The sequence below is a fragment of the Ranitomeya imitator genome, chromosome 6 (genome assembly GCF_032444005.1).
Source record: "Ranitomeya imitator isolate aRanImi1 chromosome 6, aRanImi1.pri, whole genome shotgun sequence".
NCBI classification, from domain to species: Eukaryota; Metazoa; Chordata; class Amphibia; order Anura; family Dendrobatidae; genus Ranitomeya; species Ranitomeya imitator.
Genome location: NC_091287.1, coordinates 456,598,557 through 456,626,302, shown reverse-complemented (window position 1 = coordinate 456,626,302; position 27,746 = coordinate 456,598,557). Strand labels below are relative to the sequence as shown.

Genomic DNA, 27,746 nt, shown 5'->3' with positions numbered 1-27,746 from the left:
CTAACATTGTACCTTCACTATCCTACGACCCAAAACAACTGTTCACCACATTTAACTCTCTCCTCCGCCTGCCACTGCCACCTCCAACTCCCCTCATCTCGTCTGAGGACTTTGCCACCTACTTCAAAAACCAGATCGACCAAGCAAAGCAAGCCTTTACTGTTCCACCACCCCAACCACTTCATATACCAGACCTCTGTCCTTCCCCAAACAACTTCCCTCTCCAACATCAATGAAGGAGAACTTACTCGCCTCCTTTCAAAATCACACCTCACCACCTGTGCACTTGACCCCATCCCTTCCCACCTGCTCCTCAACCTCACTAACACGCTCATTCCAGCCCTAACCCATCTCTTCAACCTATCGCTATCTTCTGGTACTTTCCCCTCTGACTTCAAACATGTCACCATCACACCCATCCTCAAAAAAGCTAACCTTGACCCAACTGCTATGCCCAGCTATCGCCCCATATCACTGCTCCCATTTGCTTCCAAACTCCTTGAGCAGCATGTCCATGGTCAACTTTCCTCCCACCTCTCATCTAACTCTCTCCTTGACAACCTCCAATCTGGCTTCCGCCCCTACCACTCCACCGAAACTGCTCTGACCAAAATTACTAATGACTTACTCACAGTCAAAGCTAACAGACAGTTCTCCATCCTCCTCCTTCTCGACCTGTCCTCTGCTTTCGACATAGTCGACCACTGCCTACTGCTACAGATTCTTTCTTCCCTTGGCATCAAAGGCCTTGCCCTGTCCTGGATTGCCTCATACCTTTCCGACCATGCATTTAGCATTTCCCACTCCCACATTACCTCCTCACCCCACCCTCTCTCTGTTGGAGTCCCTCAAGGCTCTGTCCTAGGGCCCCTACTTTTTTCCATCTATACCCTTGGTCTAGGACAACTCATAAAGTCCCATGGCTTCCAGTACCACCTATATGCGGACGACACTCAGATCTACCTCTCTGGCTCAGATGTCGCCTCTCTTCATTCCAGAATCCTGGGAGTGTCTGTCAGCCATATCCTTCTTCTTCAACTCACGCTTCCTAAAACTCAATGTAGACAAAACCGAATTCATCATCTTTCCCCCATCTTGTGTATCCCCCCTACCTGATCTATCTATTATGGTAAACGGCATCACGCTCTCTCCCACATCTGAAATCCGCTGCCTCGGGGTAACTCTCGACTCTGCCCTGTCCTTCAAATCGCATGTCCAAACTCTTGCCACCTCCTGTCGCCTCCAACTCAAAAATATTGCCAGAATCCGTCCCTTCCTCAGCCCACAATCTACTAAAACTCTTGTGCATGCCCTCATCATCTCCCGCCTCGATTACTGCAACACCCTCCTCTGTGGCCTCCCCGCTAACTCCCTTGCACTGCTCCAGTCTGCCCACAACTCTGCTGCTTGGCTAATCCACCTCTCTCCTCGCTACTCTACTTCTTCTCCCCTCTTCAAATCCCTACACTGGCTCCCAATTCCCCAACGAATCCAGTTGAAACTACTATCACTGATCTACAAGGCCATGCACAACCTGTCTCCTCCCTATATCTCTAAACTAATCTCCCACTATCTTCCCTCACGTAATCTTCGATCCTCCCAAGACCTTCTACTATCCTCCACACTTATTTGTTCCTCACACAACCGCCTCCAAGATTTCTCCCGAATATCCCCCATCCTATGGAATTCTATGCCTCAACATGTACGATTATCCACCACCCTCGGATCCTTCAGACGGAACCTGAAAACCCATCTCTTCAGGAAAGCTTACAGCCTGCAAAACCATTGTGACGTCTCACCAACCACCCGAGCTGCTGCCTTACCAACCACCTGAGCTGCCGCCTCACCAACCACCCGAGCTGCCACCTCAGCAACTACCCGAGCTGCCGCCCCACCAACCACCCAAACTGCTGCCACGTCACCAACCACCTGAGCTGCCGCATTGCCACCGCCAGAGCTGCCGCCCCACCAATCACCCAAGCTGCCGCCTCACCAACCACCCGAGCTGCCGCCTCACCACCACCAGAGCTGCCGCCTCACCACCACCAGTACTGTAGCATCCTGACCTCCTGTCTCTTCCCCATTATCCTGAAGAATGTAAGTCCGCAAGGACAAGGTCCTCTCCCGTCTGTCATTTTAAATTTGTTTACTGTTAATGATATCTGTAACCCTGTATGTAACCCCTTTTCACATGTACAGCACCATGGAATTAATGGTGCTATAAAAATAAATAATAATAATAATATATAATTTCTAGGGATGTGCGAATATACTCGTTACTCGAGATTTCTCGAGCATGCTCGGGGGTCCTCTGAGTATTTTTTAGTGCTCAGAGATTTAGTTTTTCTTGCCGCAGATGAATGATTTACATCTGTTAGCCAGCATAAGTACATGTTGGGATTCCCTAGCAACCAGGCAACCCCCACATGTACTTATGCTGGCTAACAGATGTAAATCATTCAGCTGCGGCAAGAAAAACTAAATCTCCGAGCACTAAAAAATACTCGGAGGACCCCCGAGCATGCTCGAGAAATCTCGAGTAATAAGTATATTCGCTCATCACTAATCATTTCACAACTTCCCAAATATAATAAACTTGGACCTTTTAGTGTCTTTCATATGGCAGTAAAGGGTGTGTAGACTTGTCTCCAATGATCATAAGAAATGTGAAAAACAGACATACCGTATATTTCCTTTATTTTCCAGCCAGTATAACCTGACACATCAAAAAATATACCACTGCCTACTATAGCAGCTGCATCATTACAATGCCTTCCTTTTTAATTGTAGTATACATAATGCTGAACAAGGGGGAGAGTAGGCATTGCTATTTCTCTGGAGACTTAGTAAGCTCTGCTATGCATGCAGGAGGCTGAATTTGCCCTGTAAATGGGGCTAATATGGCTGCCAGATTTACAGGTGAAATCAGATAAAGTATTTAAATGTAAAAATGGTCAAAAAGGTTTTAAGAAAAATAGATAAACAGCAGGAAAAAATGCCTCCACAGTTACTAGAGCCGCCCCCATCGCAAATATATATATCATATGTCTGAGTTATGAAAAAAATGTTATGGAGAGGGAAATATATTTTAGAATGTATTTTAGTGGTCCTTTGGAATTAATTTTTTTCAAAATTGTACAGCTCTTTAAAACACATTTATGAAAAAAAAATCTAAAATGTGTGTTACTGATATTTGTTTTTTTTCCTATATCTAAAATATTCCACCCTCTTTTGCAGGCATTACTTGATAATACAACTACCAATGTTAATCTAGAAGGTGATCTGGGAAACACACCAATTATGCAGGCATGCTACAAGGAAAATCCAGAAGCTTTATTAATGCTGGTAAGTTTACAGATTATGTTGCATCAATAAATCTATTTGCTGATTTGTGTAGACGAAGGTGTAGAAAGATTATAGAGCCTCTTAGTGAGGATTACTCCCAGAGCAGCTCTACTCAATGGGTGACAAGACACATTAATATTTAACAGAACAATTAAACTTAGCAAGCACACATAAATTATTCAGAACGGTACACCTAGCTGTAATAAGTGATAACAATCAGTAGCTATAAAATTGTGTTTTTATCTGTGAGGACAATAAATTATGTTGGGTTGTATGGAGACATTGTGGCTGGCCCCTACAGTATATAGACTTTCTCTAGTAGGGGATATAGATGTGAAAGAACTGCTTATACCAGTATGCCAGTATGTTCATGAACTGCCCTGCCTTTTTATGTTCTGTAGCTTGCTATCCACGCTTCATTCAGCATTTTTCCAATACTATAAGAACTGAAATATCCACCATTTCGGAGCATGAATTGTTCTGGTCATTGTCTAATTTCTTTCCTATAGTGATGAGAGGATTGTTTGGGATTAGAATTCGCTAGTTATAATACTAATACTCACCTCACGGCTCACGTTTTTGGGTGCCCCACAGCTTGCTTTCGGGCCTCCATTCTTCTTTCTGCCATCCATTCCACATCTCTTTCTTTTTAAACATAAACTGGTGGAGGCCAACCGGAACGGCTTTGATAAAAATGAAGACTGTGGCTTGCAAATATGAAACTAGGTGCAGGTTAATTAGATTAGTAGCACCATTTCAGCGCTGTAATAAAAAAAACATGCTGGAGTGGTGTTTTAATCCCTTTTTAACATATGACATACAGTATATTTTTCATAAGTCGCATACTTGACTTTGATGCGGGCTCAGATGCTGAGCCACATCTTTCCCCACATATGACAGCTGATTTACTCATGTGCCTTTAAGAGCTGCGGGTGGCTCGACGCTCCATCCACGTCTATAACCAGTTAGCTCCCGGCTGGTGTTCATAGCAAATATCTGCTATGGAGCAGTCATTTCTGCTATACATAGCAATGCTGAAGCACTGCTATGTACAGCACAAGCGTTTGGACAATTGCAGGTTCAAGCCTTTTAAGTGGAATATTACATACAATAAGCAGGGAGAAAAAAAGTCATGAAAATACACAATACACAAAATCTTTAAATGAGAAGGTGTGTCCAAACTTTTGGTCTGTACTGAGTACAGACCAAAAGTTTGGACACACCTTCTCATTTAAATATTTTTCTGTATTTTCATGACTATGAAAACTATAAATTCACACAGAAGGCATCAATACTATAAATTAACACATGTGGAATTATATGCTTAACAAAAAAGTGTGAAACAACTGAAAATATGTCTTATATTCTAGGTTCTACAAAGTAACCAACTTTTGCTTTGATGACTGCTTTGCCCACTCTTGGCATTCTCTTGATGAGCTTCAAGAGGTAGTCACCGGGAATGGTTTTCACTTCACAGGTGTGCCCTGTCAGGTTTAATAAGTGGGATTTCTTGCCTTATAAATGGGGTTGGGACCATCAGTTGTGTTGAGCAGAAGTCTGGTGGATACACAGCTGATAGTCCTACTGAATAGACTGTTAGAATTTGTATTATGGACAAACAAAAACACCAGTACACAGGCAGAGGTACTTACCTGTCATGGCCACTGACCAATTGCACTATCAAGGTGCAGCCGACCCAAGTTAAGATGGCAACTTCACAGGTGCAGTAATACCGATGAGGCAACCAGCTTACAATCAGGGATTGGCAGCTTAGTACACCAGTACAAAAAGATAATCTGTATGTGGCATGTTCACACAGAAAATGCAGAGCATATGGCTCAGAGCCTAGTAATGACGCCATATGGCGGGCTAACTGGTGCTAACTAGTGCATCCTGTGTGAACAGAGGCCACAGTTTACAGAGCCATCTAGGGATAGGCACCTTGATAGTGCAATTGGGCAGTGGTCGTGACAGGTAAGTACCTTTGCCTGTGTACTGGTGTTTTTTTTGTGTGAACATGCCACATACAGATTATCTTTTTGCACTGGTGTACCAAGCGGCCAATTCCTGATTGTAGGCTGGCTGCCTCATCGGTATTACTGCACCTGTGAAGTTGCCATCTTAACTTGGGTCCGCTGCACCTTGATAGTGCAATTGGTCAGTGCCCCTGACAGCTAAGTAACTTTGCCTGTGTACTGGTGTTTTTTTTTTGTCTCCCTAGATAGCTCTGTAAACTGTGGCCTCTGTTCACACAGGATGCACTAGTCAGCACCAGTTAGCCCGCCATGTGGCGTCATTAATAGGCTTTGAGCCATATGCTCTGCATTTTCTGTGTGAACATGCTACATGCAGATTGTCTTTTTGCACTGGTGTACCAAGCGGCCAATTCCTGATTGTAAGCTGGCTGCCTCATCGGTATTACTGCACCTGTGAAGTTGACACCTTAACTTGGGTCCGCTGCACCTTGATAGTGCAATTGGTCAGTGGCCATGACAGGTAAGTACCTTTGCCTGTGTACTGGTTTTTTTTTAGAATTTGTAATATGGCAAGAAAAAAGCAGCTAAGTAAAGAAAAATGAGTGGCTATCATTACTTTAGGAAATGAAGGTCAGTCAGTCCGAAAAATTGGGCAAACTTTGAAACTGTCCCCAAGAGCAGTGGCAAAAACCATCAAGTGCTACAAAGAAACTGACTCACATGAGGATCGCCACAGGAAAGGAAGACCAAGAGTCACCTCTGCTTCTGAGGATACGTTTATCTGAGTCACCAGCCTCAGAAATCAGCCTCAGGTTAAAAGCAGCTCAGATTAGAGACCAGGTCAATGCCACACAGAGTTCTAGCAGCAGACACAACTCTACAACAAATGTTAAAAGGAGACTTTGTGCAGCAGGCCTTCATGGTAAAATAGCTGCTAGGAAACCATTGCTAAGGACAGGCAACAAGCAGGAGAAACTTGTTTGGGCTAAAGAACACAAGGAATGGACATTAGACCAGTGGAAATCTGTGCTTTGGTCTGATGAGTCCAAATTTAAGATCTTTGGTTCCAACCACCGTGTCTTTGTGCAACGCAGAAATGGTGGACTCTACATGCATGGTTCCCACTGTGAAGAATTGAGGAGGTGTGATGGTGTGGGGGTGCTTTGCTGGTGACACTGTTGGGGATTTATTCAAAATTGAAGGCATACTGAACCAGCATGGCTACCACAGCATCTTGCAGTGACATGCTATTCCATCCGGTTTGCGTTTACTTGGACCATCATTTATTTTTCAACAGTACAATGACCCCAAACACACCTCCAGGCTGTGTAAGGGCTATTTGACCAAGAAGAAGAGTGATGGGGTGCTACGCCCGATGTCCTGGCCTCCACAGTCATTAGACCAGAACCCAATCAAGATGGTTTGTGGTGAGCTGGACCATAGAGTGAAGGAAAAAGAGCCAACAAGTGCTAAGCATCTCTGAGAACTCCTTCAAGATTGTTGGAAGACCATTTCCAGTGACTACCTCTTGACGCTCATCAAGAGAATGCCAATAGTGTGCAAAGCAGTCATCAAAGCAAAAGGTGGCTACTTTGAAGAAGCTAGAATGTAAGATATATTTTCAGTTGTTTCACACTTTTTTGTTAAGTATATAATTCCACATGTGTTAATTCATAGTTTTGATGCCTTCTGTGTGAATTTACAATTTTCATAGTCATGAAAATACAGAAAAATCTTTAAATAAGAAGGTGTGTCCAAACTTTTGGTCTGTATATTTGTCATAAGTTGTGTACTTGATTTTGATGCGGGCTCAGATGCTGAGCCACATCTTTCCCCACATATGACAGCTAATATTTCTCATGTGCCTTTAAGAGCTGCGGGTGGCTCGACGATCCACCCACGTCTGTTAACCAGTTAGTTTGCGGCCAGCGTTCATAGCAAATATCTGCTATGGAGCAGTCATTTCTGTTATACATAGCAATGCTGAAGTACTGCTATGTACAGCACAAGTGTTTGGACAATCGCAGGTTCAAGCCTTTTAAATAGACTATTACATTCAGTAAACAGGGAGAAAAAAAGTTTTTTAAAATGTGAAAAAAACTCCCACAAGTTCAAATCACCCCATTTTGCTCTGTATAAAAAAAACAATAAAACAAATACACATATTTGGTATTGTTGCGTTCGGAAATATCTGATCGATCAAAATATAATAAAAAGTTAATCAGATTAGAAAATAACATAACGAGAAAAAAAAACAAAATGCCAAAATTATGCTTTTTTTCTCCACTGCAACGTTGCAATGAAATGCAATATGCAGGACCGGCGTCAGCAACCGGCATACCTGGGTAAGTGCCAGGGCCCTGAGCAGATGGGGGGGCCCACTTGCCTTTGGTGACACCTGCACCCTATGGGGGCCCGGTGTTTGTGCTAGTGCAGACACCCGCGAGTGGGCCCCTCCACTTGATCAGGGTCCCGGCACTTGTGATACTTACCTCTACCAGCTCCACCGCTGCGGCGTTTGATGACTGTGATGTTCAGGTCAGAGAGCGCGATGACGTCACGTCTGTGCGCCCTCTGCCTTAGCAGCTACAGTTCAGGGAGCTGGACGATGACGACGCTGAGGAGTCCGGAGCAGAGCAGCAGCCAGCGATGAGAGGTGATTTTTTTTTTTTTTAATGTTTGGAGCATTATATATAGGGACCATCATACACTGGAGCATCATATATGGGGCCCATCATGTATGTTGCTCATTATACACTGGAGCATCATATATGGAGCCCATTATACACTGGAGCATCATATATGGGCCCATCATACTCTGGAGCATCACATATGGGGCCAATTATGTATAGAGCATGATATGGGCACATCATACACTGGAGCATTATATATGGGGCCCATTATATATGGAGCATTATATGGGAACTATTCTATATGGAGCATTATATGGGGCCCATCATATACTGTATGGAGCATTATGTGAGGCTTATTATACTATATGGACCATTACTTGGGGCTCATTACACTGTATGGAGCAATATATGGGGCCCATTATACAGTATAGAGTAATACATGGGGCTCATTATAATAATAATAATAAATAATAATAATTTTATTTATATAGCGCCAACATATTCCGCAGCGCTCATTATACTGTATGGAGCAATATATGGGGCCTATTATATACTGTATGGAGAAATATATGGGGCTCATTATTCTTTATGGAGCAATATATGTGGCTCATTGTACTGTGTGGAGCATTATATGTGGCTCATTATACTGTATGGAGCACTCTATGAGGTCTATTATTCTGTATGCATAAATATATTGGGCTCATTATTCTGTATGGAGCATTATATTGGGCCTATTATTCTGAATGGAGCAATATATGGTGCCCATAATACTGTACGGAGCAATATATGTGGCTCATTGTACTGTGTGGAGCATTATATGTGGCTCATTATACTGTATGGAGCATTGCATGGGGTCCATTATTCTGTATGGAGCAATATATGTTGCTCATTGTTCTGTATGGAGCAATATGTGGGGCTCATTATTATGTATGGAGCATTATGTGGTGCCCATAATACTGTATGGAGCAATATATGGGGCACTTTATTCTGTATGGAGCACTATGTGGCAAAATATTGTAAGGAGCAATATGTGGGGCACATTATTCTGCATGGAGCATTATGTGATGCCCATAATACTGTATGGAGGACTATACTTTCCGGTTTCTGACCTATTGAAGAATTTACAATAGATATCACTCATGTAATGTAAGAAGTGAAATCTTTGGCAATGTACTATACCTATATTTCTCTGCTGTATCTGTGCATCATGAATTGTGGTATGTGTTAAAGGGGCCCACTGAGACTCTTTCACCCGGGGCCCACGAAAACCTGGAGCCGGCCCTGCCAATAAGACGTGATCAAAACATTGTATCAATAAAAACATCAAGTCATGGCACAAAAAATAAGCCCTCACCCAGTCCCTGATTACAAAAAATGAAAAGGGTAAGGGTCTCAGAAAATGATTACAAACACAAAAAAAAATTTCATACAAATTTCAGAATTTTTTTTTTCACTAGTTAACTCCTTTACCCTCGATCGTAGTTTGCACGTTAATGTGCGGGCCAATTTTTACAATGCTGACCACTGTCCCTTTATGAGGTAATAACTCTGGAACGCTTCAACGGATCCCAGTAATTTTGAGATTGTTTTTTCTTGACATAATGTACTTTATGACAGTGGTAAAATTTCTTTGGTATGACTTGTGTTTATTTGTGATAAAAATGGAAATTTGGTGAAAATGAGGTGCCAGAACAACAGAAATCCCCTATATGTGAACTCCTTTTACAAACTACACTCCCCAATAAATTCATCTAGTTGTCCAGTGATCATATTGACACCACATGTGCCTCGCAGAATTTTATTTACCATGAAAATGTTGTTTTAGCCCCAAGTTTGGAATTTTTCTAAGAACTTATAGGATTTTTTTTACTACATGTAATCAGGAAATATTTTTCAGGCACAGTGCAAAGCTCAGAAGGCAAGGAGCGCCAGATTTTACTGTTATGGTTTGCAGGTGGCATGATCTACTGGGAGAGAATATATAGAATGCTGTAGATAATCCCTGAAAGGCAGTGGCCGCATCTTATAGCAGCAAAATTTGCTGACAGGTTCCCTTTAAAGGGAACCTGTCACCTGAATTTGGCGGGACCGGTTTTCGGTCATATGGGCGGAGTTTTCGAGTGTTTGATTCACCCTTTCCTTACCCGCTGGCTGCATGCTGGCCATAATATTGGAATGAAGTTCATTCTCTGTTCTTCGTAGTACACGCCTGCACAAGGCAATCTTGCCTTGCGCAGGCGTGTACTACGGAGGACAGAGAATGAACTTCAATCCAATATTGCGGCCAGCATGCAGCCAGTGGATAAGGAAAGGGTGAATCAAACATACGAAAACTCCGCCCATATGACCGAAAACCGGTCCCGCCAAATTCAGGTGACAGGTTCCCTTTAAGGCATCTCTGCTACCAGAGACAGATTATACTTTGCATCCAGCAGAGATTATGCTTTCTGACTGTATAGTAACCACTTATTGGGTGATTTATTCATCTTTCAACAACATTTTGTTTTTGTCTTAAAGTTGAATCATGGTGCAAAGTTGTGCAAAAGAAACAAGATAGGATGCTTCCCGATACATATGTCTGTTTTTACTGGGTCATTAAAATGCATGGAGCTGGTTCTAAAGAAAGGTATCATTCATTAGCATCATCATTACTTAAAATTATGTATTTATAAACCATCATATATTCACCTTTGAACAACTTTTATTTTAGGTGAAGAATTTGGATTTAGCATCGAAGATCACATCAATTTCACAGATAATGAAAAAAGCAGTCCACTGCATGTGGCAGTACAAAATGGGCGTTTGGAAGTCGTGAAAGCATGCATTGGATATGGAGCAAAAATTGACCGCAAACAGGTAGTTGCTATTTAACCAGATTATAATTTCTGACACATGAAAATCATGAATTAGGACCGATAGGAATGACTGGAACAAAGATAGCGTGATGCGGTAGCCATGGGTGAGGTACTTGTCTCTTGTGCGGCGTCAAGTTACATGATATTGGGGGATCCTCTCTGGGTGTGTGGACTTGTGCTGTGAGGGCACTGCGTCCATGCAAGTCGCATGTCACCGATGACGCTGGTTTGTTAGAACCAGATGTTTCTCAGTTCAACGAGGGAGACCACCTTTTTATTGTTATTGAAGGAGAACTTTGTAGAGAATATATACAATAGATAGCAGATACAAAGTCTCATAATCTTTTCCTTTACAGCTCGAAGCATTTTCCAAACAGTTTCCTTCCTTCTTTCCGCTATTGTTCTCTATCCTCACCTTTCCTCTTTTATCTCTCTACTTGTCCTCTTTTTTCTCACTACTTCACCACAACCAAGCCCTGCATAGCAATAGTCATATCTTCGTCTCGCAGTTCTGATTCTTCCTTACCCTAATGGTGCCAGTATGGCCGGTACTTATAATGCTGACGCTATGGAACTCCCACTGGGACACTTTATTAAACTCACATACTCAGTTCTGTCTAGACCTGTCACTTTCAAAAATTACAAACTATGGGACTTGCAGCTAAGAGGCCTTTCTCAGAAACCATCTCCAGTAGATCAGGCTACTGGATCTGGCTCTTGCTATCTTTTTTTCTGTCTACTCTCTCCTCCGGTACAGCCTAGAATGCTGAACTACTCACATTGAACCTTAGGTCCACTTGCTATGTACTTCAGGCCCTATCTGCATCACTACCAGGAGGAAGTCTTCTCTGATCTTGCTACACAGCCACTTCCTCTCTCCCTCTGGGCTAGTCACAACTCTTAACTGTCACTGTCCCTGTCAACTACCTGTTGCTGGGCAGAATACAGCTTAATCACTAACAATGCAAATCATTACACGTACAAACATCATTAACATATAACACTATTCACATTACATAGCCCAACATTGTACTTGTTTCTTCAAAGGGAGAACATGGGAAACATGTCCATCTCCTTAGGCTGGGGTCAAACTTGTGAGTTCAATGCAAGAAACTCACATCAATACCCAGCACTGCTACCGACACTCGGGACTGGAGTGTGCAGCTGCATAGAAATACATGCAGCCGCACACTCCGGTCCGAGTGTCGGTGGCAGTGCAGGGTATTGATGCGAGTTCCTTGCATTGAATTGGCAAGTGTGACCCCACCCTTACGCAAACAGTATACCCTTGTCCAGACTTCAACCATGGACTCCAGTGCTGCAAAGCAACAGCGCTAATCACTAATCAAAGAGCCCTGTCTATGCAAGTAAACCTTTGTGGCTACAAATGCCCAAAGAATGTCAGAGAAATTAAGTTTGATCCATTATGCAAAGAATCATGTCTGGGTAAGCCAGTCCTAGTAGTGTTCCAGCTCTCCACAGCAGATCTTATCAAATGCTTCCCGCTTAGCTTTAATTAGTGGCAGTAGAGCTACTTTAAGTTATTGTTTTAGGCAGTGAAATTCAATGCATGTACTGTGCATTCCCAGCTCGACATATGTACAGTACTCTCATTGTTGTGGGCAATTTCCACTTTCACTTACAGTTCATTCAGCATCTCCATATGTATTATGACCAGAAGAGTCTACATTACTTAGGCTTACAGTGCGTGCAGCAGCTTTACCGCCAAAGTGAATGATGTAGAGAAGCAGTAAATAGCCAAGGAAAAAGGCATTATGTAGGGTTTACTGTAGAGTGCTGAAGTATTATACCAGATAACTTAGATAATGGAACAAAGTTAATTTTCTTTGAAACTCTAAGATGGCAATTTATCAATGTGTTTGGTGACTTTTGATGTTTTCACGCCAGATTGAACCAAGTCCTCCAAAATTAACGGAAGCTGAAGATAATTGCTGGCTTTAAAAGAGCTGGTACTATGTGCACCAGAAGTGCTACCCCAGTCTCTAAATGGAGTAGCATTTCTAGTGATGCACATGGAGGAGCATATCACTGAGAAGATGCACCAAATTCATTATGTCACGAGCACCTTTGAATGAATTTGGCCCATTTAATTCCAGCAAGTCATTCATTAATGATGATGTGGAGAAAGCCAGTCTTAGGCTACGTTCACATTAGCGTTCCGCTAATGTGCGTTGCTGTTGCGTCGGCGACGCAGCGGCGACGCAGCGGCGACGCGCCCCTATGTTTAACATGGGGGACGCGTGCGTTTTTTTTGTTGCGTTTTCCGACACGTGCGTCGTTTCCGACGCTAGCGTCGGACGCAAGAAAATGCAACAAGTTGCATTTTTCGTGCGTCCGATTTTCGTCAAAAAACGACGCACGCGTCGCAAAACGCAGCGTTTTTGCGTACGTTTGCGCGCTTTTTTTGTGCGTCGTGCGTTGCGTCGCCGACGCAGCGGCGCGCAACGCTAATGTGAACGTAGCCTTAATGATTCGGCTACCAAGTGTATTCGAGACCAAGGTAAGTTTGTGTTTTAGTGATGATAAAACGTATGACAGATTCTCTTTAAAGTCACCTCAGATCGTCATGTAGTTGTCACTTCTCTATGTGTTGATAAAAACGTAACTTGTACTTTTCTTTTGTAGATCGATAACGCCACTCCTCTTCATTTTGCTGCCACTCAAGGAGCAACTGAAATTGTGAAATTCATGGTGTCCTCATACACCGGAGAAAACAACATTTTGGATTTGCCAGATGGAAATAAAGAAACTCCACTTCATAAGTAAGTAAGCTGACATGAAAACTATTTTATAGTAGGGTTTTACAGTCTGTAAAAGTATATAATATAATAATCTAGTCAGTTATCTTAAGAAAATAAGCTAATTGCTCTTCTGGTAAGTTAATCAAATGAATTGTCGCAAATGACTCTTTTTATTAGTCCCTGTGGGGTGTTTTCATGGTAAGGTAAAATTTGATAACAATTCACCTGGGAGTTGATGACACTGGAGCTTACAATGATAAAGAATTATATGTAGCTTGGAGTCATAAATGTTCACATGATGAAGAGATAATAAAATTAATAATGGCCAATCCTTTTAAAATTGCATACACATGAGCAAAAAGCTATTTGTCAGAAAACCTAAGTCATGAACTTTCTTGGGTGTCTTTTCTTCTGCTATTTTGTGTGAATGTGGAAAATGGCTGGAGTGGAGAGAGGCAGTCTGGCATTTGGCCAGCCTAATGAAGCACTGGTTGAAAGACTCCTTAACCCCTTTACCCCCAAGGGTGGTTTGCACGTTAATGACCAGGCCAATTTTTACAATTCTGACCACTGTCCCTTTATGAGGTTATAACTCTGGAACACTTTAACGGATCCCAGTGATTCTGACATTGTTTTCTCATGACATATAGTACTTCATGATAGTGGTAAAATTTCTTTGATATTACCTGCATTTATTTGTGAAAAAAACGGAAATTTGGCAAAAATTTTGAAAATTTTGCAATTTTCCAAATTTAAATTTTTATGCAATTAAATCACAGAGATATGTCACACAAAATACTTAATAAGTAACATTTTCCACATGTCTACTTTACATCAGCACAATTTTGGAACCAAAATTTTTTTTGTTAGGGAGTTATAAGGGTTAAAAGTTGACCAGCAATTTCTCATTTTTACAACACCATTTTTTTTTAGGACCACATCTCATTTGAAGTCATTTTGAGGGGTCTATATGATAGAAAATAACCAAGTGTGACACCATTCTAAAAACTGCACCACTCACTCAAGGTGCTCAAAACCACATTCAAGAAGTTTATTAACCCTTCAGGTGTTTAACAGGAATTTTTGGAATGTTTAAATAAAAATGAACATTTAACTTTTTTTCACAAAAAATTTAATTCAGCTCCAATTTGTTTTATTTTACCAAGGGTAACAGGAGAAAATGGACCCCAAAAGTTGTTGTACAATTTGTCCTGAGTACGCCGATACCCCATATGTGGGGGTAAACCACTGTTTGGGTGCATGACAGAGCTTGGAAGCGAAGGAGCGCCGTTTGACCTTTCAATGCAAAATTGACTGGAATCGAGATGGGACGCCATGTTGCGTTTGGAGAGCCCCTGATGTGCCTAAACATTGAAACCCCCCACAAGTGACACCATTTTGAAAAGTGGACCCCCTAAGGAACTTATCTAGAGGTGTTGTGAGCACTTTGACCCACCAACTGCTTTACAGAAGATTATAATGCAGAACCGTAAAAAAAAAAATAATATTTTTTCACAAAAATGATTTTTCGCCCCCAATTGTTTATTTTCCCAAGGGTAAGAGAAGAAATTGGACCCCAAAAGTTGTTGTCCAATTTCTCCTGAGTACGCTGATACCCCATATGTGGGGGTAAACCACTGTTTGGGCGCATGGGAGAGCTCGGAAGGGAAGGAGCGCCGTTTGACTTTTCAATGCAAAATTGACAGGAATTGAGATGGGACACCGTGTTGCGTTTGGAGAGCCAGTGATGTGCCTAAACATTGAAACCCCCCACAAGTGACACTATTTTGTAAAGTAGACCCCCTAAGGAACTTATCTAGATGTGTGGTGAGCACTTTGACCCACCAAGGGCTTCACAGAAGTTTATAATGCAGAGCCGTAAAAATAAAACAAACATTTTTTCCCACAAAAATTATTTTTTAGCCCCCAGTTTTGTATTTTCCCGAGGGTAACAGGAGAAATTGGACCCCAAGAGTCCTGAGTGCGCTGATACCCCATATGTGGGGGGGAACCACCGTTTGGGCGCATGGGAGGGCTCGGAAGGGAAGGAGCGCCATTTGGAATGCAGACTTAGATGGAATGGTCTGCTGGCGTCACATTGCTTTTGCAGAGCCCCTTATGAACCTAAACAGTGGAAACCCCCCACAAGTGACACCATTTTGGAAAGTAGACTACCTAAGGAACTTATGTAGATGTGTTGTGAGAGCTTTGAACCCCCAAGTGTTTCACTACAGTTTATAACGCAGAGCCGTGCAAATAAAAAATAAATTTTCCACAGAAATTATTTTTTAGCCCCCAGTTTTGTATTTTTCCAAGGGTAACAGGAGACATTGGACCCTAAATATTGTTGTCCAATTTGTCCTGAGTACGCTGATACCTGATATGTGGGGGGGAACCACCGTTTGAGCGCATGGCAGAGCTCGGAATGGAAGGAGCATCATTTGGAATGCAGACTTAGATGGATTGGTCTGCAGGCGTCACATTGCGTTTGCAGAGCCCCTAATGTACCTAAACAGTAGAAACTCCTCACAAGTGACCCCATATTGAAAACTAGACCCCCTAAGGAACTTATCTAGATGTGTTGTGAGAACTTTGAACCCCCAAGTGTTTCACTACAGTTTATAACGCAGAGCCGTGCAAATAAAAAATAAATTTCCCCCCAAAATTATTTTTTAGCCCCCAGTTTTGTATTTTCCCGAGGGTAAGAGGAGATATTAAACTACAAAAGTTGTTGTCCAATTTGGCCTGAGTACGCTGATACCCCATATGTGGGGGGGAACCACCGTTTGGGCGCATGGGAGGGTTCGGAAGGGAAGGAGCACCATTTGGAATGCAGACTTAGATGGAATGGTCTGTAGGTGTCACATTGCATTTGCAGAGCCCTTAATGTACCTAAACAGTAGAAACCCCTCACAATTGACCCCATATTGGAAACTAGACCCCCCAAGGAACTTATCTAGATGAGTTGTGAGAACTTTGAGCCCCCAAGTGTTTCACTGATACCCCATATGTTGGGGTAAACCCCTTTTTGGGCACACGGGAGAGCTCGGAAGGGAAGGAACACTGTTTTAATTTTTCAACGCAGAATTAGCTGGAATTGAGATCGGACACATGTCGCGTTTGGAGAGCCCCTGATGTGCCTAAACAGTGGAAACCCCCCAATTATAACTGAAACCCTAATCCAAACACACCCCTAACCCTAATCTCAACGGTAACCCTAAACACACCCCTAACCCTGACACACCCTTAACCCTAATCCCAACCCTATTCCCAACAGTAAATGTAATCCAAACCCTAACCCTAACTTTAGCCCCAACCCTAACCCTAACTTTAGCCCCAACCCTAACTGTAGCCTTAACCCTAGCCCTAACCCTAGCCCTAACCCTAGCCCTAACCCTAGCCCTAGCCCTAACCCTAGCCCTAATCCTAGCCCTAACCCTAACCCTAGCCCTAACCCTAATGGGAAAATGGAAATAAATACATTTTTTTAAATTTTTTAATTTTTCCCTAACTAAGGGGGTGATGAAAGGGGGTTTGATTTACTTTTATAGCGGGTTTTTTAGCGGATTTTTATGATTGGCTGCCGTCACACACTAAAAGACGCTTTTTATTGCAAAAAATATTTTTTGCGTTACCACATTTTGAGAGCTATAATTTTTCCATATTTTGGTCCACAGAGTCATGTGAGGTCTTGTTTTTTGCGGGACGAGTTGACGTTTTTATTGGTACCATTTTCGGGGACGTGACAATTTTTGATCGCTTTTTATTCTGATTTTTGTGAGGCAGAATGACCAAAAACCAGCTATTCATGAATTTCTTTTGGGGTAGGCATTTATGCCGTTCCACGATTGGTAAAATGGATAACGCAGTTTTATTCTTTGGGTCAGTACGATTACAGCGATACCTCATTTATATCTTTTTTTATGTTTTGGCGCTTTTATACGATAAAAACTATTTTATAGAAAAAAAAAATATTTTTGCATCGCTTTATTCTGAGGACTATAACTTTTTTATTTTGTTGATGATGATGATGTATGGTGGCTCTTTTTTTGTGGGACAAGATGATGTTTTCAGCGGTACCATGGTTATTTATATCCGTCTTTTTGATCGCGTGTTATTCCACTTTTTGTTTGGTGGTATGATAATAAAGCGTTGTTTTTTGAGTCGTTTTTTTTTTTTTTTTTTTTTTACTGCGTTCACTGAAGGGGTTAACTAGTGGGACAGTTTTATAGGTGGGGTTGCTATGGACGTGGCAATACTAAATATGTGTACTTTTCTTGTTTTTTTAATTTAAATAAAGAAATGCATTTATAGGAACAATATTTTTTTTTGGAGGGGGGGAATTTTTTGGGGAATATTTTTTTATTTTTTTTACACATGTGAAATTTTTTTTTTTACACTATAACATTGCCCCAGGGGGGGCATCATGTTATAGTGTAAGATCGCTGATCTGACACTTTGCTGTGCACTGTGCACAGCTGCAGGCTTCACAGTGCCTGCTCTGAGCAGGCGCTGTGAAGCCACCTCCCTCCCTGCAGGACTCGGATGCCACGGCCATTTTGGATCCGGTGCCTGCAGCAAGGAAGGAGGTAAGAGACCTTCGGGGGGCTCCGGGGGGCTCAGGGAAGCACGCAGGGAACCCCCTCCCTGTGCGATGCTTCCCTGTACCGCCGGCACACCGCGATCATGTTTGATCGCGGTGTGCCGGGGGTTAATGTGCCAGGAGCGGTCTGTGACCACTCCTGGCACATTGTGCTGGATGTCAGCTGCGATAGGCAGCTGACACCCGGCCGCGATCGGTCGCGCTCCCCCCGTGAGCGCGGCCGATCGCTATGACGTACTATCCCGTCGGTGGTCATACGGGCCCACCCCACCTCGACGGGATAGTACGTCAGATGTCAGAAAGGGGTTAAAAATGTTTTTTTCTGCTGTTGATTTAAAAAAACACCTTAAGTACTCGCTCATATGAGCAAATATATCACATAAAGCTTTCCAATGTTTTATCAGATCCCTCACTGACCTACCCCTAGTTTACATAATGAATATTATATCTACTATATAAAGCTGAATGTGTGTGTGTGTGTGTGTATGTGTGTGTGTATGTCCGGGATTGGCATCTGCAACGTCGCAGCTACAGCCACAAAATTTTGCACAGTCACACGTCTGGACCTCGAGAGCGTCATAGGCTATATTGTGAGGCGAAATTTTAACCCCGCGCGTTCCAATTCACCAAACAATTTTGCCCCTATCTATGTAATGGGGAAAAAAGTGAAAGGAAAAATGTTGGAAGCGTCGCAGCTACAGCAACAAAATTTTGCACAGTCACACGTCTGGACCCTGCGAGCGTTATAGGCTACGTTGTGAGGTGAAATATTAACCCCGCGCTTTCCAATTCACCAAACAATTTTGCCCCTATCTACATAATGGGGAAAAAAGTGAAAGGAAAAGTGTTGGAGGCGTCGCAGCTACAGCCACAAAATTTTGCACAGTCACACGTCTGGACCCTGAGAGCGTCATAGGCTATGTTGTGAGGCGAAATTTTAACCCCGCGCGTTCCAAATCACCAAACAATTTTGCCCCTATCTACATAATGGGGAAAAAAGTGAAAGGAAAAGTGTTGGAAGCGTCGCAGCTACAGCAACAAAATTTTGCACAGTCACACGTCTGGACCCCGAGAGCGTCATAGGCTATGTTGTGAGGTGAAATATTAACCCCGCGCTTTCCAATTCACCAAACAATGTTGCCCCTATCTACATAATGGGGAAAAAAAGTGAAAGGAAAAGTGTTGGAGGCGTCGCAGCTACAGAAACAAAATTTTGCACAGTCACACGTCGGGACCCTGAGAGCATCATAGGCTTCGTTGTGAGGTGAAATTTTAACCCCGCGCGTTCCAATTCACCAAACAATTTTGCCCCTAACTACATAATGGGGAAAAAGTGAAAGGAAAAGTGTTGGAGGCATCGCAGCTACAGAAACAAAATTTTGCACAGTCACACGTCGGGACCCTGAGAGCGTCATAGGCTTCGTTGTGAGGTGAAATTTTAACCCCGCGCTTTCCAATTCACCAAACAATTTTGCCCCTATCTACATAATGGGAAAAAATGAAAGGAAAAGTGTAGGAGGCAAATTGACAGCTGCCAGATGTGAACAAGGGGGACTTAAAGAGTGAGAGCGATGGCGCCAAAGAGTATATACCGTACAGTTGCTAAGGTGGGGCCTCGACATGGGATACTCACCACACACGGGGATATGAACACACACAAAATGCGCCACACACTACCACGTGCTTGAACACATATTACCCTCAGCACACATTTCACCACAAATACACCAACCTCGCCACATAAAAGTCAAAACACAAAAGTTGCCACTCAAAACTCGCCACGCGCAGAACTCGCCACATGCAAAAACTAGGCTCTTGCAAAACTCGCCACAAGTGCAAAATTCTCCTCATGAAAAACTCGCCACACGCAAAACTTGCACACGCGGAAAAATTGCCACATGCACAAAAGTTGCAACACATGCAAAAGTTGCCTCACACAAAACTTGCACATACTCAAAAGGCACCACACATAATACTCGCAACGTGCAAAACTCGCCATGCTCAAAACTTGCTGCACACAACTTGCTACACTAACCTGTCACATGCAACTCGACACACAAAAAGTTGCTACACGCATGTTGCTACACAAAACTCATCTCACAAAAGTCGCTACATGCATGTCGCCACACGCAACTCAACACACACAACTTGACAAACGAAACTCGCCCTAAAACACACACAAGTCTGGTATTATCCTTCAAAAATAAAAATCTGATTAATAAGCAGACAAACTACAACAATTGCACCATATAGGAAATACGGCAGCTGTCAGTCACATGTATGTGTATGTGTGAGCTAATATATACTGCCAGGGGGAGGGCTTCCTGTTGGCTGGGGATTTATCAGGCTGCCAATTTAGCTTACAAATACTGAGGTAAAAATACTGAGCAAATAACGTGTGAACGAGGTCTAATACAGGAGGAGATGACACACAGGTATATACTATATACAGGGGAGATGACACACAGATATATACTATATACAGGAGAGATGACACACAGGTATATACTATATAGAGGAGGAGATGACATATAGGTACATATATATACAGGAGGAGATGACATACAGGTATATACTATATACAGAAGGAGATGACATACAGGTATATGCTATATATAGAAGATGACATGCAGGTATATACTATATGCAGGAGGAGATGACACTCAGATATATACTATATACAGGGGAGATGACACACAGGTATATACTATATACAGGAGGAGATGACATACAGGTATATACTATATATAGAAGGAGCTGACATTCAGGTATATACTATATATAGGGGAGATGACACACAGCAGGTATATACTATATACAGGGGAGATGACATACAGGTATATACTATATACAGGAGATGACATACAGATGTATACTATATATAAGGGAGATGACAAACATGTATATACTGAGGTGATGAGGTGAAAATGAGAGGTGTGAGGTGAAAATGAAAAGGTGTGAGTGCAAAATGAGAGGAGTGAGGAAAAATAGTGGAGTGATCAGAAAATGACAGATGTGAGGTTGAAATGACAAGTGTTAGGGGGGAATGAGAGGAGTGAGGGAGAAAATGAGAGGTGTGAGGGAGAAAATGAGAGATGTGAGGGGGAAAATGAAAGATGTGATTGGGAAAATGAGAGGCGTGATGGGAAAATAAGAGAAGTGAGGTGCTATAACTAACCACAGATATTTACTATGCCCAGGCAACGCCGGGCTCTTCAGCTAGTCTACTATATAAAGCTGAATGTGTGTATGTGTGTGTGTGTGTATGTCCGGGATTGGCATCTGCACCGTCGCAGCTACAGCCACAAAATTTTGCACAGTCACACGTCTGGACCCCGAGAGCGTCATAGGCTATATTGTGAGGCGAAATTTTAACCCCGCGCGTTCCAATTCACCAAACAATTTTCCCCTATCTACATAATGGGGAAAAAAGTGAAAGGAAAAGTGTTGGAGGCGTCGCAGCTACATAAACAAAATTTTGCACAGTCATACGTCTGGACCCTGAGAGCATCATAGGCTACGTTGTGAGGTGAAATTTTAACCCTGCGCTTTCCAATTCACCAAACAATTTTGCCCCTATCTACATAATGGGTAAAAAGTGAAATGAAAAGTGTTGGAGGCGTCGCAGCTACAGCCACAAAATTTTGCACAGTCACACGTCTGGACCCTGAGAGCGTCATAGGCTATGTTGTGAGGTGAAATTTTAACTCCGCGCTTTCCAATTCACCAAACTATTTTTCCCCTATCTACATAATGGGGAAAAGTGAAAGGAAAAGTGTTGGAGGCAAATTGGCAGCTGCCAGATGTGAACAAGGGGGACTTAAAGAGTGAGAGCGATGGCGCCAAAGAGTATATACCGTACAGTTGCTAAGGTGGGACCCCGACATGGGATACTCACCACACGGGGATATGAACACACACACAAAATGCGCCACACACTACCATGTGCTTGAACACATATACCACCCTCAGCACACATTTCACCACACATACACCAACCTCGCCACATAAAAGTCGAAACACAAAAGTCGCCGCTCAAAACTCACCACACGCAAAACTCGCCACATGCAAAAAATAGGCTCACGCAAAACTCGCCACAAGTGCAAAACTCACCTCATGGAAAACTCGCCACACGCAAAACTTGCACATGCGGAAAAATTGCCACATGCACAAAATTTGCAACACATGCAAAAGTTGCCTCGCACAAAACTTGCACATACTCAAAAGGCACCTGACATAAAACTCACCACGCGCAAAACTCGCCATGCGCAAAACTTGCTGCACACAACTTGCTACACTAATCTGTCACATGCAACTCGACACACAAAAAGTTGCTACACGCATGTTGCCACACAAAACTCATCTCACAAAAGTCGCTACATGCATGTCGCCACACACAACTCAACACACACAACTTGACAAACGAAACTCGCCCTAAAACACACACAAGTCTGGTATTAGCCTTCAAAAATAAAAATCTGATTAATAAGCAGACAAACTACAAGAGCAACAAATGTACCCTATAGGAAATACGGCAGCTGTCAGTCACATGACCTGTCTATTATGTGTATGTGTGAGCTAATATATACTGCCAGGGGGAGGGCTTCCTGTTGGCTGGGGATTTATCAGGCTGCCAATTTAGCTTACAAATACTGAGGTAAAAATACTGAGCAAATAACGTGTTAACGAGGTCTAATACAGGAGATCACACAGGTATATACTATATACAGGGGAGATGACACACAGATATATACTATATACAGGAGAGATGACACACAGGTATATACTATATAAAGGAGGAGATGACATACAGGTACATACTATATACAGGAGGAGATGACACACAGGTATATACTATATACAGGAGCAGATTACCTACAGGTATATACTATATACAGGAGGAGATGACATACAGGTATATGCTATATATAGAAGATGACATACAGGTATATACTATATACAGGAGGAGATGACACACAGATATATACTATATACAGGGGAGATGACACACCGGTATATACTATATACAGGAGGAGATGACATACAGGTATATACTATATATAGGAGGAGATGACATACAGGTATATACTATATATAGGATGAGATGACATACAGGTATATACTATATGCAGGGGAGATGACACACAGCAGGTATATACTATATACAGGGGAGATGACATACAGGTATATACTATATACAGGAGATGACATACAGGTGTATACTATATATAAGGGAGATGACAAACATGTATATACTGAGGTGAAAATGAGAGGTGTGAGGTGAAAATGAAAAGGTGTGAGTGCAAAATGAGAGGAGTGAGGGAAAATACTGTAGTGATCGGAAAATGACAGATGTGAGGTCAAAAAGACAAGTGTTAGGCGGGAATGAGAGGAGTGAGGGAGAAAATGAGAGGTGTGAGGGAGAAAATGAGAGATGTGAGGGGGAAAATTAAAGATGTGATTGGGAAAATGAGAGGCGTGATGGGAAAATAAGAGAAGTGAGGTGCTATAACTAACCACAGATATTTACTATGCCCAGGCAACGCCGGGCTCTTCAGCTAGTATATATATATATATATATATATATATATATATATATATAAAATATTAATAACCTACAGGCAGGCAGGTGCCTGCACCTGCGCTGCAGCATGAACGCATCTATAATGTGTATTTAATTATTGTTTTTGATGGCATGCATAAATTAGGAAAAAAATCAGTCTTAAAAATGGTGACAGCCGCGCCTGCTCAGTAGCAGCTATTAGCGATCCGATAGCTGTTTTTGCGCAAGCGGCGCCATCTTACTAGAGGGAAAAAAATTGCTTGCTCCAAGATGCTGTCGGCGCCTGTGCATCTTGCCAGAGGAAAAAAAATTTCCTCCACTAAGATGGTGGTAGTTGCGCCTGCGCAGTAGCAGCTATTGGCGATCCGATAGCTGCTACTGCGCAAGCGGCCCCATCTTGCTAGAGAAAAAAAATTCCCTTCTCCAAGATGGCTGCTACTGCACTGGCGCTGGCATCATCTTGCTAGAGAAAAAAAAATTGTCTCCACTAAGATGGTGTCGGCTGTGCCTGCTGATAGACGCTGCTGCACAGGCGCCATTGGCACCATCTTGGAGGAGACAATTTTTTTTTCTCTAACAAGATGTAGCAATAGCAGCTATCGAATCACAGATAGCTGCTACTGCGCCAGCACCATTTTGAGACTGCTTTTTTTACAATTTATATATACCATCAAAACAATAATTAAATCACATTATAGATGCCATCATGCTGCCACCGAAGCCTGCCTGCAGAAGGTGATTTATTTATTATATTAATTTTATTTAAATATATATATAATATTCATTATGTAAAAAGGGGGGTAGGTCACTGATCATTCAGTGACCTGGCCAATGCCAGACAGATGAATAGCTAAGTAGAGTGTCACGCTCATGCCCTGACTGATGGGTGTGAGCCAAGGAAGTTTGTGGCCCCACTGTGCCACGAACCAGACTACCCTGGAAGGGGCGTGACTATGAACAGCTGCTTTTGTTTTCACTGGAGCCTCTGATGGTGAGGTCAGGCTTGTGCGGCAGGCAGCTGCCAGGTGCTACTCCAGGGTGGTGTCTGGCTTTGGCTGCTGATCCCACTTGGAGAACAGGAACACTAGGACAGGTGCGGGTGACAGGCAGGACTAGCAGATGAGCACAGATGAAACTCAGACGAGTAGGCTGGCACAGCTGAGACACAGGGCTGGCAGAGACACAGGACTGGCAGGAACGGCAGAGACACAGGGCTGGCAGGAACGGCATAGACACAGGGCTGGCAGAAATGGCAGAGACACAGGGCTGGCACAAAGGGCAGAGACACAGGGCTGGCAGGAACGGCAGAGACACAGGACTGGCAGGAATGGCAGAGACACAGGGCTGGCAGAAACACAGAGACACAGGGCTGGCAGGAACGGCAGAGACACAGGGCTGGCAGGAACGGCAGAGACACAGGGCTGGCAGGAACGGCAGAGACACAGGGCTCGCAGGAACGGCAGAGACACAGGGCTGGCAGGAACAGCAGAGACACAGGGCAGTTTGGTATGGTGTATGAAGGAACAGGTAGAGACCTGTTCACACAGGAGGTGCAGGTAAGGAAACAAGCAGGAAGGAATGAAGTATGAAGGAACAGATAGGGACCTGTTCACACAGGAAGATAACCGCAAGGCTGTGGATAGGAGCGGTAGAGCAACAAGAGATAGCGCAGCAACAAGAGCTAAGCAGAGCGGAACTACAAGGAATGCTGCAGAGAGGAGCTGCAGCAAGAGATTACTGCAGCAGCAGAAGCTAAGCAGAGTGGAACCACAAGGAATGCGGAGAGGAGCTGCAGCAAGAGATTTCTGCAGCAGCAGAAGCTAAGCAGAGTGGAACCGCAAGTAATGCAGAAAGGAGCTGCAGCAAGAGATATCTGCAGCAGCAGAAGCAGAGCAGAGTAGAACGGTCAGAACAGCAGGAGTGCAGAGCATAAGCCAACATAGAGGACACAAGGAAAGACACAGCAGGGAAAGAAGCCACAGACAAAGAGACAGAGGCAGGACAAAGTTCAGACAAGGTAATGGAACAAGACAAGCTACAAGAACAAAGACACAGGGACCAGGATATTCTGCCTCCCGAAGGGCAGACAGACAGATACAAGGAAAAGCAAAGAGAACAGCCTTCAGAGAAGGCAAGACACAGAGCAAGGCCTGGCAGCTCAGAAGCAAAACACAAACTGAGTTAACACATTGCATAGGCTCAGTCCACAGGGTGGAGCTGCCCTAAATACTGGAGGCCTCTTGGTAATTGGTCAGGAACAGATTAGACAGGGGTGCCCAGATTCCATAAGAACCAGAGAGTTCTGGCGCCGCCCCCCTATACACACAGCTAGGAAGCATGCAGAGAGCAGAGGCACAGAATATGGAGCTGGCAACAGACTGAACACAACATGACATGGAGCAGTGAGTAAGAAGGTATGTGAGGGATGGGAGGCCATGTAGTGATGTCAGCAGAGTTGTTACACAGAGCAGCAAATAAAGACCCACACAGACCGCCCATGAGCACGAGCATATCATTAACTCAAAACTGAAAACAATGATTAAACAACAACCACAAGACAGATTTCATCAACCAAGGTCTCATTTTAATCAGTATAATGGGGCACTGTCAGTATAACCTGACACTGTCTGTTGGTTACTGTGCACAATCCTGCTGACAGATTCCCTTTAAAACAAATTCCTAGCCAAAATGCAATATATACAGTGCCTTGCGAAAGTATTCGGCCCCCTGGAACTTTTCAGCCTTTTCCCACATATCATGCTTCAAACATAAAGATACCAAATGTAAATTTTTGGTGAAGAGTCAAAAACAAGTGGAACATAAATTGTGAAATTGAACAAAATTTATTGGTTATTTTAAATTTTTGTGGAAATTCAAAAACTGAAAAGTTGGGTGTGCAATATTATTCGGCCCCTTTAACTTAATACTTTGTTGCGCCACCTTTTGCTGCGATTACAGCTGCAAGTCGCTTGGTGTATGTCTTTATCAGTTTTGTACATCCAGAGACTGAAATTCTTGCCCATTCTTCCTTGGCAAACAGCTCGAGCTCACTGAGGTTTAATGGAGGTTTAAAGTACTGCAGTGCACAGGCGCCGGGCCTCTGACCTTTCCAGCGCCTGCGCACTGCAGTACTTTCCTCTGCCCTCAAGAGGGCAGAGCAAAGTACGCCTGCGCCGGAGCTGTGGCTGAAGATCAGAAGAGGACGTCATGGAAAGAAGATAGGAGGCGCCGGAGCGGACCGGAGACGCCCATCCGACCTGACCAGCAGCGGGACCGCCCCTGGGTGAGTATAATCTAACGTCTTTTTCTCCTTTTTCAGGTAACATCGGGGGCTTATCTACAGCATTACAGAATGCTGCAGATAAGCCCCTGATGCTGGTGGGATTACCTCACCCGCGATTTTTGGGGTGACAGGTTCCCTTTAAGGATGCTTCAGAGAATTTAGGACCCTTCTGGAGAAACTTCATGACTTGTTCTTTTAACATTACAAATTGTAAAAACGTCGATGACGGGAGTCTAAACTTCTCTTTTAGGTTGCTAAATTTTATGAAAGAGCTACCGTCATAGACGTCTCCCAATCTCGTAATTCCCCTTTCTTCCCATAGAGTTGGAAGTGTAATATTGTTACATGTAGAAATAGTGGAGAGAGTAATTTTAACCAAGATAGATTTTTTGGATGTTCCCTTTCTTGATCTGGACAATTTTTCCCAAGCATGTATGGTGGCCTGGAATATTGGGTGAGTCACCTAGTTGAGTTGATGACCAGTTAGTGTTTTTATAATTAAATCTTTGGGGTGGTTGTTTTTATTTAGAAAGGTTTCCATATCTAACCACGCTGGGGGTTTTGATACTGTTAGCCAGAATCTGCTTTGTTTTATCAAGGATGTATAATAATGGGCAGCTATATTGGGAATCCCCAAGCCCCCATATGCTCTTTTTTTGTAAGTGATACTTGAGGGTGTCCTGGGTTTTTTATTATTCCAAATAAATTTATTAATGATGGTTTGGA

The 27,746-nt window shown here is 43.1% G+C and overlaps 1 protein-coding gene across 3 annotated transcripts in view; it reads left to right on the top strand.

The window, feature by feature from the left end:
• TRPA1 (transient receptor potential cation channel subfamily A member 1) overlaps positions 1-27,746 on the top strand; it is a 248,856-nt gene that overhangs the window by 83,071 nt on the left and 138,039 nt on the right. For 2 of the 3 annotated variants that reach the window (XM_069731474.1, XM_069731473.1), the window contains 4 exons: positions 3,238-3,345; positions 10,472-10,580; positions 10,665-10,813; positions 13,456-13,592. In XM_069731474.1, coding sequence (XP_069587575.1) covers positions 3,238-3,345; positions 10,472-10,580; positions 10,665-10,813; positions 13,456-13,592 — 503 coding nt within the window. The remainder of the gene's footprint in view (positions 1-3,237; positions 3,346-10,471; positions 10,581-10,664; positions 10,814-13,455; positions 13,593-27,746) is intronic. The other variant, XM_069731475.1, reaches the window with a different exon arrangement.